The sequence below is a fragment of the Medicago truncatula genome, chromosome 7 (assembly GCF_003473485.1).
Source record: "Medicago truncatula cultivar Jemalong A17 chromosome 7, MtrunA17r5.0-ANR, whole genome shotgun sequence".
Lineage (NCBI taxonomy): Eukaryota > Viridiplantae > Streptophyta > Magnoliopsida > Fabales > Fabaceae > Medicago > Medicago truncatula.
Window position 1 is genome coordinate 35,245,566 of NC_053048.1, and position 13,644 is coordinate 35,259,209.

General features: G+C 30.7%; 1 protein-coding gene, 3 non-coding genes and 1 pseudogene across 4 annotated transcripts; 3 read left to right on the forward strand and 2 right to left on the reverse strand.

The window, feature by feature from the left end:
* Window positions 1-1,717: 1,717 nt before the first annotated feature.
* Window positions 1,718-1,798, forward strand: TRNAL-AAG (transfer RNA leucine (anticodon AAG)). Its single transcript has one exon. It is a non-coding gene; the product is annotated as a tRNA-Leu (tRNA).
* Window positions 1,799-3,136: 1,338 nt separating this feature from the next.
* Window positions 3,137-4,690, reverse strand: LOC11431915 (16 kDa phloem protein 2-like; annotated as a pseudogene).
* Window positions 4,691-6,132: 1,442 nt separating this feature from the next.
* Window positions 6,133-6,213, forward strand: TRNAL-AAG (transfer RNA leucine (anticodon AAG)). The gene has a single exon. It is a non-coding gene; the product is annotated as a tRNA-Leu (tRNA).
* Window positions 6,214-7,204: 991 nt separating this feature from the next.
* On the reverse strand, window positions 7,205-8,184 carry LOC11431916 (F-box/LRR-repeat protein At3g48880). The gene is made up of 2 exons (XM_003623768.1): window positions 7,841-8,184; window positions 7,205-7,751 (listed from the first exon to the last, which is right to left on the reverse strand). The coding sequence occupies exons 1-2, from the start codon at window positions 8,182-8,184 to the stop codon at window positions 7,205-7,207; spliced, it is 891 nt and encodes a 296-aa protein (XP_003623816.1).
* Window positions 8,185-12,300: 4,116 nt separating this feature from the next.
* TRNAL-AAG (transfer RNA leucine (anticodon AAG)) lies at window positions 12,301-12,381 on the forward strand. Its single transcript has one exon. It is a non-coding gene; the product is annotated as a tRNA-Leu (tRNA).
* Window positions 12,382-13,644: the final 1,263 nt, after the last annotated feature.

The window sequence follows — 13,644 nt, forward strand, 5'->3', positions numbered from 1 at the left end:
ATATAAACTACAAGCCCAAAAAAGAGTCTTATCAAATATACCCACCCTTAGTATCTCTCTTTGAGGAGAATGAGTAAACTAGTTCCTCCTATCAAATTGTTTCATCCTTGAATTTTGTTGAAATAAACCAAATTGTCCTATCAAATATTAGAGACGAGGAAGGCACGTTTGTGCTTGCAAAAACGGAATGTTTTTAGCACAAGCATGGGGTGCATATTGGAGAAGCGTTGGGTTTGTTATCAGCTCTTCAATGGATTCATGAATTGAGGTTAAGACCAATATACTTTTAACTTGACTCAAAGAAGGTTGTCAACAGCTTTGCCTCTAACAAGCAAGATTATACGGAATATGGTGCTATTATCCATGAATGTAAATCCGTATTTAGTCAGTATTATGTAAACTCTAGTGTTGAGTTTGTACGAAGACAAGCAAATGAGGTTGCTCATAAGTTAGCAAAGGTAGCCCTATTGTCAGCTAGTTTCCAGCTCCTAATTGAGCCACTTGATTGTATTGAACACATTTTGACTAGTGAAATGATATAAGATCTTTTCTTTAAAAAAAAAAAAAAAAAAAACAAATTGTCCTCCAATTTACTAGCCTATCGAATAAGTTCTTTGGTTAAGTTTTATGTTAGATACGTTAATGTGCACCCTTAAATGTCGACGTGCCCGTTCACATCACTCTCATGTATGTAGAAAATAAATTGATAGTAAATTTTGACAAGATCATTTAGAGAAATTTGACATCGTAAAAATCTAGAAAATTCATCCCAAAACCCATAACTTCTTAAAAGGAAAACCTAAGAAATCATTAAAATATAAAAAATAAAAAATAAAATCTATTTTTTCAATCATCAATCAACTTTAACATAAACTCGAACACTAGCAAATTGTCAAATAAAAAATATCAAATCTTCACCATCGTTTATCAATTAAAGAATCTTTTTAAATGAGAGAGAAAATCATATTGAGGAAAAGTTTGGCTTGTGATGCGGACTTTCAGTTCTAGTCAACCTTGACCCAGTCTGAAACAAATTGTGAGGGATTGATTTTTAGAAATCAGAACAATACAATGGTTGTTTAAGTTTCCATAGATTTTTGTTTTGTTGACAGAAGTCTCCTAGATTATTATTTTACTCAAAGATGTACAATAGATGTTTAAGTGTCTACTGACTATTTTTCTCAAAGATGTATAATGGGCGTTTAAGTGTCCATTGACTATTTTTCTTTGATTTTATACTACTTTTATGTGTTTTCAGGCTGATTTGTTATTGATTATAATAAAAATTTGGATTAAATTTTAATCCCTAAAATGTTTAACTCAATTTTAGTCCCTATTTGTATTTTACACGGACAATTTTGGAGGCCTAAAAGTTACATTTTTGTAAAAAATTTCAAAACAAAGACTATTCTTACAAACTACGATACTATGGGGTAATAAATACCATTAATATTTTATAGAAACTACACTTTAAAATTTATGATTTTGTAGGGACTAAAAACATATTTAACCATAAAAATTAAGGTCAATTTGGAATAAATATTTTAAAGATGATTTTTTTAACAAAAAATGTAAAAAATATTTTCATTAATCCGATTGAAAAAACACATGAATTATAAATTAGGTTTTCTTCAAAAGCTATAAAAAAAAAAAAAAAATTCATTTTAACGAACATGTTAGTTATATTTATACTTGTAACGCGAAACTATAACAAAAAGTTGATATGGCCGAGTTGGTCTAAGGCGCCAGATTAAGGTTCTGGTCCGAAAGGGCGTGGGTTCAAATCCCACTGTCAACAATTCTTTTTTCTTTTTGCTATATTTTCATTTTAATCGGTCGCATTCTTTATAAATGGAGTTCTGAAGGAAAGCTAGTTATTAGACATTAAAAAAAAAAAAAAAAAATGATGACATAGACAAATTTACCACCGGCCTAAAAGTGAGATTACATCACATGATTATTGAGAAAGCAAATACAAATTAAATGTACAAAAAATTTAACAAAAAATAAAATTAAGTCACATGTGGTTTCTCTTTTCAAAGACATTTTCCCCATTTTGTTTATTAATAAAACAAGCAGAAAACTTTAAAAGGTTACTATCTCAAGCTTTATTCCACTAACTAGGGTTGTTTACGTGAATCGAATTACACCAAGTGTTTTATCATAAATCACATTTGAATCAAACTCATCAACCCATTAATCTATCATAATAGTTTCTCATATAGTCTTTATCTACTTCTTTTGATCCGACTTCCCTCCCTTCGATCTACTCTTCGTACTAGGACATTTACAAGTCATCACTTTACATGCTCAAATCACCTAAGCTTATTTTCTACCATCTTTTTATTATAGGTGCTATCGCAACTCTTTTCAATGGTATCATTCCTAATCATATCCCGTATAGTCTTACCACTAATTCAAATTAAGAAAATGTAAAAAAAATTGGTCGCCTCTTTTTTCAAGCATTCATTATTGGGCAAGAAAATGTTAATTTTTAACAAAAAGTTTTTAGTAAAAAGCTTAAGTGCACGACAGTATTTTCGTCGCACACGCACAAATTAGTTTTTTTTTTATTGTCAATTGAGTTTTTCTTCATTTTTATTTGGGTACAATATCACATACATGTTTATTTACTAGAATTTGAGAAATCGTACACACCTCTCTCTTGTGGCGGTGTTTTTTCATATATCACTTTAACCTTTCATTGCCTCTTCAATGATGTGTCAAGCACCGGATATATATTGGAGTATACAATTCAAGCATGTTTTCACTTCTCTAAGTGTTTATTTTACATTGGTTTGTCTTTTATTTTGAAAAAATTATAAGCTAGCATCCAATAAGATAAAATCTAACATGTATATCAATATGTCGTGCAGTTCATGTGCATATTACTTCGTACCATATAGCAAGGCTCAAGTTTTTAATCAAGCAAGGATAAATGATTTAAGCCCCCTTGCATTTTTTTTCTAAATAAAAATTATTTAAAAGATTTGTAATAATTAATCTTGAAAGTTTCTTAAGAAAAAAGAAATTATATTGAGGTTACTCAATTGTTGAAAGTGAAAGTTTTAAAAAATAAAAAACACATCATACAACTTTATTTTGAAGATAAAGATACTTCTATTTAATTCATTACTCACATTGCCTCCCCAAGGAAGTCATCCTTAGTATATATGTATCTTCATCCATTAGTCTCAAATGAAGTGTATAATTACTGTCTGAAATTGTGAAAAGGAAGATTTCATTCCAATGAGGATGAGATCCTGAACCTATGGGACATAGCACATGTTAATTAAGTTAATTAATTTAGTAATATTGATATATTACATTCATATTCAAGAGATATCAATGGATGTTTGATTTGATAAAAACTTACTTTTATTAACAAAATTTCCAATTCATTTTAATCTACTTTTTAATTTCAAGCATTTGTACTGAAAAGCAAATGAAAAATAATGGGACTGTTTTGGAATGAAAAAAATAAATACATAACCTAAAAAATAAATCCATAATTGAAACATACCTTTAGCCACACTACTTCCATGCTCCTGTGATCTATAAGTGAGGATCACATAAGGATCCATTTTCTCTGCTCATAAAAAAAGATATATAAAATTAAACCCTTTGCATTGTTGCTATACTTAAGCCAAAAAACTATAAATCATACTTTGAATTTCTTTAAAAAAAAGAAGAAGAAATATTTGCATGTACACGTGCTCTCCATTTAGGAATAGCTCCATTTAGTCAATTTAGGTTTTGGATGCAAGACATGTGTCAAAAAAATAATGAAGGGTGGAGATTTAAAATTAAAAAAATAAGTATTTGTACAATAAAAAAAGAAATTTCTCACTCCTCATTCATCTCCCCCCTCCTTGTTGTTACTGATCGTATATGTTTCACCAGGGAGTTAATTCATTCGTTATATATATATATATATATATTTTTGTGGTCAAGTAGCCTAGTGGCTAGAGCTCACACAATTTAATTGTGGAGAAATGGAGTGTACGGGGTTCGAACCCCGCCTCCTGCATATAAAAGTAAATGGGATAAAGGCAACAGATCCATTAGTTCTGATTTTCACTTGCAAAACTGATCATTATCTTGTTGTTTTGCTTGTGTATTGCAAACGAAAACTATAAAGTATATGGATCAATTCCATATTTATCCAAAAATGAAGATTTGGAATGGAGCAACATTTGGAAGTCATCAACAAACCTCCTGTCAAAACTATTCACGTCGGTGATAAGAGGAGATGAGAAGAAGAATGAGATTGCATGAATTGGGGAAGATGGGAGGTGAATGCTGTTTTTAAAATTTTAAATCTCCGCCCTTCATTATTTTTTTAGCAGTGATATTTTAACAACCATTTTAGTACAATCTTTGAGACAACTTTATTGTTCTCTCTTCTTATTGGTTAAAAAGAATAGAGAGAGAGAATAAAAACATAATGTGAGTATGAGAGAGAAAGTTGTACAAAAGTTGTACCAAAATAGTTGTACAAATATCATTTCTCTTATTTTTTTTGACACATGTCTTGCATCCAAAGCCTAAATGGAGCATACCCAGACTCCAAATATGGAGTATAAAATAATATATCATCAACCATTGAAGAAGTATTACTTAGTAGAAAATCACTATTGTGAAGACCTTTTGCACTAATAAGAATAACTTCAAGCATCCCATGAGGCATCTTTGACTACAGGCTCTCTTAGAAGTTAGAAATAGTTGTGTCAAAAAAAGAAGTTAGAATTTGAAGTAAATCTATGATGGTTATATATCAAAACTCCAGTTATCAAATGCACTTTTATACTATACCATTTGAAAGAATTCCGGTTGTTTTTTGCTTTTAAACCTTGTAATTTAAGAAATTAGATTTCGCTCAAATTACATGAATAAAAGTACATTTAATCTAGAAATAGCCAATACAACTTTGCATATTAGACTTAAGTAGAGCCTATTCTATGTCATACTTTAGTTTTAAATTCTATGTTTCATCTTTTTACTTGATTCTAACATTTGATGTGACCCCACTGTAAGGATTTATCTTTTTCAATGACCTATTACAAAATGAGCTTCCTTTTCTTATAGCTTTGTTTTTTTCATTTGTATTAGTACATGCATTTTTCAAGATGATTTATAGTATCAAATGAAGTTCATATTCCACTCTCATGTATTTTGTTGGTCTATTTTCAATTTTTCTTAAAAAGTTGATTTTGCTTATAAAAAAGGTATAGAATATTTTGTTTTGGTCAATTATGCAACTTAGGAAGAATCATAACTGCATATGAGTTTCAGTAACTTATATGGCTGTACAATTTGGTCAATATGGATACATAGAAATCAAATTTAATTAAATTCTTCTTGCAGTAAATATTATGCTTCATGGTAATCATAATAAAAAAGGATCAGACCATTAAGATTAAAATTTTAGAACTTGACTTCCTGACATTTAGGAAAGCCTAAGGAGTAGAGAATATAGATTTTGGAAGATTGCCTGCATTTGTCCTATCTTTACTAACTACATTGCAAGTACAACTAATAAGTCTAAATTCACTATAACATAATTATTCTTTCTTCAAGAAGCAATTTTGCATTTAGTTGGCTTTCTACATCCATTTCATTACTACCTGGGATGAAAGGGATCTTGTCCTCAAGATCAAAAGAGAAATAGGCTATATAACTCCATGTCCGGCCGTGTTTGTCAAGTAGCTTCAATTGGATTAGGAATTCCCATTGATATTCATGTGGACTTGGAACCATGCGCTGCTCTAGGACACGAAATGGAGCCGAAAGAAGATAAGATGTTGTCGATTGAGGTACCAACTGTATGATTCAAATTTTTCGATTGATAGTGGAAGAGCTCGTCTCTCCTAGAGATGCAGGTCTTCTTTTTTGGACCAAACTCTATAATCAATTTGTACATGAAATTCCTCTCATATCTTTCCTGTTATTTTCATGTTACATTTTTTTTTGACACAATTTAACTGTTGCTACTACACAATTATTGTTGTCGCATTAGAGGAAAGAAAATGTGCAAACATAATAAATTAGGTTTTCTTCAAAAGCTATAAAATTCATTTTAACAAAAATGTTAGTTGTATTTATACATGTGACGCGAAATTAAATCAACAAGTTGATATGGCCGAGTTGGTCTAAGGCGCCAGATTAAGGTTCTGGTCCGAAAGGGCGTGGGTTCAAATCCCACTGTCAACAACTCTTTTTTTGTTTTGTTTGTTTGTTTTGCAAGCTTGCTTTACGGTTATGTTTTCAACTCATATTGCATTCGAAAAGGGTGGAATGTTAATAGCAAATTAATGGCTTTAATAGGAGTTAATTTTATGCAAAAATTACACGCTGCCATCTCACTTTCCATCGTTGAGGTATTCCTGATTTTAGTGAACCTAAGTAATGTGGCACATCTTCAATGTTTGCCTATGCTTAATTTCTTAGACTTTTTTTTATCACTACCAAAGAACCTGCCGCCTGAATCCTTATCGAACCACAAGGAGCCGATCGGGCTGTCGAACCCTTATCGAACCACAACCACGTTTTGATACCACTAGTTGTCCACGAAGGGAGTCCATGGACCATCCACATTTGATGTAAAGATACGATGAATTTATAAGTCTCCCACTTATAAGCTATTCAACCTCCACTTTTTCAAGCAATGTAAGACTTCCAACTTACACTTGTTACTGTTGCTATCATATTGAATGGATATGTGGTTAGTTTTTGGTGCGGACATGGTTGCGGCTGCTGTTTTGTGTCTAGCTTTCAACTGATAGTTTAGTTTAGAGTAGCTTTTGGTGAGGTAAGGGAAGGGAGTAAATGTGTTTTGGTTTCTGTTGGTATTTTGGTACACGTAGCAGAGGAGTTACTTTTGGTGTCCCTGGAGTATTACTTTTTGGCTTTATCCTCTTAATGCAGTTTTGCAATGGTTTAGATAAAATATTTTTACTTAAAAAAAAAGAATTACTGCTCTAAACTGAAAGCTTAATCAATACTTTAAAAGACAAAACACCATATAATTATCATTTACTGCAATACTTTAAAAGACTATTGTATTTCTCAATATATACCCATAAGACTAGAAAACTGCAAGCCATGCACATGCACCGTCCCAACAAAAAGGAAAGTGAAGTATTATTGATGTTTAAAAATCACAAGGTTCATGCCATATTAAACACATTTCAATAAAACTGAATTAATGTGCTAGAGAATCTATCTCATCTTCACGCCAATTGCGAATTTCCTCTAAGATCCCAGATGGTTGTCTTGTTGGATCGTTCGTAGACTCATTCTTGCACATAAGACATGATCTCTTTTCACAGGTGATAATCTTACACGAGATATTCATACGGTTCAATAGATTACGATGACTCGAGTATAATTTAAGCCCATAATCTATAATGTCAGTGTGACATAAATTTACCACATCCAAATGTTCTAAGCTATTAAGTACACGACATAAAGCTCTATGGTTTATAGGCATGTCCCTAAAACTCAAGAACTTTAGATTTGGAGTGTATTTAACCAAAGACTCAGCTTCTTCTTGTCCAAAAAAACATGCGAACTTTAAGCTGGTGATGTTTTTGCAGTGTTTTCCAATCGCATCAAAAAATTTAAAATCATAGATACTTGTGGTAATAGTAATGGATTCAAGGCATCTCCATGATCTCATTGCGATTTCTAAACCATTTTTTGATATCTCACCGGACATAGGTAGCACTAACCTTTTGAGATTTGGAGTCCTACACATTAAACAAACACATAAAATAAGTAGTTTAACCATCTATCAAGAAAAGAAAAAAAAAACACAAGAATAAGTTAAAAATGTTACCTTTCAGCAATCGATATTAAGTGCACATCTCTTAAATAGACACAATAATTAAATATTACGCAACTTATGTTTTCACCACTCAAACTTGTAGCATACTTTAAGAATTGAGTCATTGTATTGCTTGACTGTTCATCGATCCAAGCATGTGGACTCAAAGGTACACTCAGACTTCTTAAGCTCAAACTCCTTAGATCAAGTTTTCTCCAAAGTTCAGGAGCACGGCATGCTAAATTCCAAGATTTGCAAACCATTGAAGCTACAACAAGGTCTGCAACATTGAGCATTGTGAAAATTCTCACCAGAATCTCATAAAACATGCTATCATTCGAATTATTTTTTGTCATGTTTCCTGCATAAATTATTATGAAAAAATTAATTTCACATGAATTGTTTCATTAATTAAACAATCTAATTGAGAATATATCATGGATATGATTTCTCTAAAAAATTAAATTAAAGAAATCGATCAATTATATTAGAAGTCAACAATGTAACTAAAGCCCATAATTTATTAGATTCAACTTGATAATCAAGTTGCCTCTTGGTTTTTGGACATGTGAATTTACAAGTACAAAATGTAAGAAAAACATGTAGGAAATGGAACGTAAAAGGAGAACAAAACATGTACCAAGTTTAAAAAAATATGAACATAACCTCTTACTCTTACACTCAGATCCCAACAAAGGTGTTTGTCTCTCTCAAACTGTCAGACCAAAGACTGGAATATAGAGAAACCAAGACCTTAAAATGAATATATAGGCTTATTTATTTTTTATATAAAAACAGAAATGCAATTATATATTCAAATTATTCCTTAAAAAAATGTGGCATTTCAACATGGTGCACTGAACTAGCATTAGTCATTAGTCAACTACAATCAAATATATAAAAGAAAGTTTTGGCTCAAAAACCATTGAAATAAAAATATAAAAGATAGTTTGAAAACTTTAAATGAATTTTACACATAGTCAATTATATTTCATTTTTTTACACTATGGTTGAATAATAAAATATAATTGAATACATTCGGTGAATATGACCATCTTCTTCAATTTGGTCAGTTAGATGATCTTTTTAAAAGTATTTGATCGTCGTTTTATCTGATATGGTCAGAGACACCCCCTTCTGGACAAAAGTCAGTAGATAACTGCATATATGACATACATGGGGTTTCAGCTGCAGCTAAGGATCTTGACCCCGGTTGACTTGTACCGACTCTCAAAGGCACCTAAATCCACCACCTTCGATGATTTGACTAGCTACATGCTCCATCAACTAATGTTTATGTTTCTTCACGCTCTTAGCCACCAACCTCGGTCTACCCCTCCTTCTTGGCATAACATATGTAGAAAACAAACAAGGCCTCCAAACATGAGATACCACTGATGGGGAGATCACGTAAGGTTTTCGCTCTATCTCCATACAGTTACGAGCAATAACATTCCTAGCTGGTGTACGTAATAGTATAACATACCTAGTTTCAGTTGCAAAACCTACTATTAATAGCAAACTGTATCTTTAAATCAATTCATTGTTGACTAGAAAATAAATACCATTAAACAAAATATATAATGAATAAACATAGGTTCAAATTGAATTAAGGAGAACTAGTAGATTGCATGGTTTCAAATAGTATCATAGAGGTTCATCATTCAATTATAATCTAATGAGTTTAGCTACTCATAATAGTAACAAAATACATAATCGAAGGTTAAAGGAATAATACATGCAAATAGTGTGACAATAATCTTCAATCTTGTTGACAAAGGTTGAAAATCGCCACTTCAGGTCGTAGGGATCGCACCTTATGTCTTTTAAGTCTTCAAAATTCATAATCAGTTGCATCTGGATGAAATTTTGAAATTATAGATAATATTTCAGTATATGCTTGCGCGTCGCGTAGGACTCTACGTGCGTTACATGGGTTCAGTTGAACTAGCTTCACAGTTAGGCATAATGCATATCTAGCGTAGATTAACATTGTGTAATAGTATAATCTGAATCCATGGGAGTTCTGATTAGGGGAGGCATTGTTATATATTAGTACGTAGTCTAATTAGATGATTAGTAAAGTTTTTGGCTTAAGTCTTGGCAGATTACTTGGAATACAAGCAACCTAGGCCTTGCATCTAATACTTGTACTTGGCTATAAATAAGCCTCTATTCTATCATTGTGGAATTGATTGAAACACTCCTTAAATCTCCCAAAAATAGTTTGGATTTACAGTGTTAGGCATTGTCATATTAGTCTCTGACCATAATAAACCTACAAATAAATCTTCTTTGTTTTAACTTAGAGTGAAGTACGATTGAATTCTTTGCTAATTGTTTATCTTGATCATTGTACAGGGACAAGAACCAAGGGGTTTCTCCATTTCTAGCATAATTAGAATTTTTTTATTGATAGTGGAGGAGCTTATCTCTCCCAGAGATGTAGGACCGAACTCTATAATCAATTTGTATATATAATTCCTCTGCTCTCTTTCCTATCATTGTTCTGTTGCATTTTTCGACACAATCAGTGATTTAACTATTGCTACTGCATAATAATAATTGTTTTAGCATTAAAAGGAAAAAAAATAAATACACAAATAGAAAACTTTTCCACTATTTGGTTTTCAAAAAGAAAAAAATAAGGGTTAAATATTTTTTTTTATCTATGTACATATATCAAATTTTCGTTTTAGTATCTCCAAAAATTTTCTTTGATTTTTAGATCCTAAAAATATGTTCATCACCACTTTTGATTTCAACTTTTAAATCAACTTATGTGTACTCTTCATATTTTTGAATGAAATTTTTTAGAAATGTTTATAACATTATAAGGTATTATTCTCTCCCAAAAAAAATTATAATTTTTTTAACAAAATATGAATTAAATATAAAATTTTTATGTTTTTGACGCTTAAAATTTTATATTTAATTCATGTTTTGTTAAAAAAAAAATTAGAGATTCTTATAATGTTATAGACATTCCTGAAAAAATTCATTAAAAAATGTGAAGGATACACAAGAGTTGATTTAGAAGTAGGGAGCAAAAGTGGTGATCGAAAACTTTTGGGGACTACAACTCAAAGAATTTTTTTTAGGGGAATTAAAACAAAAAGTTAATATATTTATAGAGATCAAAAATATATTTGACCCAAAAAGTTTTTTAGTCTTTTTTATTTAGGTTAAATATGTTTTAGGTCCCTATAAATATATCAATTATTCATTTTAGTTCCCTAAATTTTTTTTAGACTTTTATTCCCTCAAAGTTTTACATCACTACTTTTTAGCCAACTCATGTCTAGCCTTCGTAATTTTAAGGAAATTTTTCAGATATTGGTAGAATATTATGACAATAACTCTAAAAAAAATTAGATTTTTTTTAACAAAATATGAATTTTTATGTTTCTGGCGCTGAAAAATTCATATTTAATTCATGTTTTGTTAAAAAAAAATCTCTAATTATTTTTTGTAGAGATTGTCAAAATATTCTACACATTTTTGAAATATTTCACTAAAAAAAATATGAAGGTTAGACAAAAGTTGACTAAAAAGGATGATAAAAAACTTTTGGGAGACTAATAGTTTAACAAAATTTTTAAGGGGACTAAAACAAAACATTAATATATTTATAGGGACTTAAAACATATTTAACCATTTTTATTTTTAGGTTAAATATGTTTTTAGTCTCTACAAAATCGTGATTTTTTAAGTTTAGTCCATATAAAATTTTAATGGTAATTTTAGTCCGCTTTTAAAATTTATTTACAAAAAATTGATACTTTTGGTCTTAAAAAATAGATTCTAATGTATACTTTTGTTTGGTCCTCCAAAAAAGTTCTTATCAGTCCCTAAAAAAAAAATATTTCCTATAAAATACAAAGAAGACTAAAAGTGAATTTTTTTTTTTTAGAGCTAAACTTAAATGCTTATAATTTTGTAAGGACTATAAACATATTTTTATTTTGAAGGAGTAAGGACTAGAAACATGTGTAACCCCCTTTATTTGTTATTTTCTCTCTTGCTTTCTATGCAATTTCTATGCAACCAAATTAGAGAAGAAAATATATATACCTTTCCTTTCTTCTATTTTTTTTTCTTTTATCAAGTAACCGAAAATTCATCTCACTTTCTACTAAAAGTATATTCTTTCCTTTTTTTTTTGGTTTCCACTTTCTTTTCTTTTATTTCTTTTACCCTCACTTTTACATTTTTTTTTGTCAAATAGCCTAATAGTTAGAATTTACCTTTTTTAAGGTGAATAAGTGGAGTGTCCGGATTGCATATAGTAATGCATATCCCTGCCAACTGAGTTGTGCTCACGGGGACCCTCACTTTCTTTTCTAAACCAAATAAAGTATTAATATGAAGCAGCTTAAACTAAAAAAAAAAAAAAAAAAAAAAAGTTTGAGAAATTTGGAACCAACTTTATTATTGTATTAAAATCTAAAAATGTGAATTTTTTGTATAAAGTTGAGATGGCCGAGTTGGTCTAAGGCGCCAGATTAAGGTTCTGGTCCGAAAGGGCGTGGGTTCAAATCCCACTCTCAACATTTATATATATATATATATTTTTTTTTTTTGCTACATTAACAAGGGCGTGGGTTCAAATCCCACTCTCAGCATATTTACTTTTTGGCTTAAATATGTAAAAGGTATCTGTAATTTAGCGTGTTTTTGGTTTTAGTCTCTGTAAGTTTTTTTGTTCTAAAACAACCCTTGTAATTTCGAAACCTTTTGGAAATCATCCCTGCCGTCAGGTTCCGTCAACAAAAAAGCATTGCTTGGTAACGGAGACACACATGGCAGTTTCTGAGTTGGCAAAAGTTGCTGACGAAATGTTCATAGGACGAAAACCAAAAACGCAAATGTTCAGAGGGACGAAATTGAAAAAATGTAAATATCAAAATTTCAAATTTAAAAACAAGATCTTCTTCTTCTTCATCCCTCTTTTTTCTCTTGTTCATCTCCCTTCCCTTCCAATTTCTTTATCTCCCTAGAAAAAAACCCATCCCCTCGTGGCAATGTCTTCTCATTCCAATTGTGAATCTCCCTTCCCTTGCAACAGCTTTTGAGGCTACTCAATCTCAACCAAATGTGAATTCAGTTCTGACAAACACACCCAATTAATTACTATACTTAAAACAGTTAAGTGATTCTGCATCTTTTGTAGCAGTTTTATTTATGTATATAGCTTTATTACAAATTATCTTATCATTAAGTTTAATTACTATATTATAGAATTGTGTTTTCCATAGCTTTTCTGCTATGTGACAGTCAAACAACAATGTGGCAACTGCCTCCGTACAAACCTTTACACAAACTCAATCACATAACATTGAGGATACTGCCTTTGCACAGACTCAATTACCCACCAATGAGGCAACCTACACAATAAATTAAACATATTAAGCTTTTAATTAAATTAAACTTTGTTAAAATTATACAACAATCATAGTATTATAACAACGAACTCACCGTAAAGGTTGGACATTTCCAATATCTCCTTTTAGGATTTTCATTTAAATTGGAGATGAACATCCTTATGATTTTGTTGCACCCACATATAGGCAATTCAATTGATGATGTATTAGCAATGGAATGAGAAGACATATCCACGATGGGGTGAATTCACTCTAACACTTTTAAGATCAGTTGAACTGGGTTAAAATATGATTGAACCGATCTTAAAAGTGTCAGCGTGAGTTATATCACGCGAAAAAATACCGAGCAAGAGTTTTTTTTTTTGAAAACTATCAAGAGTTAACTCTTGCTGAGTTAAAAGAATGAGTAATTTTAAAAGGGAGAAGAACAAT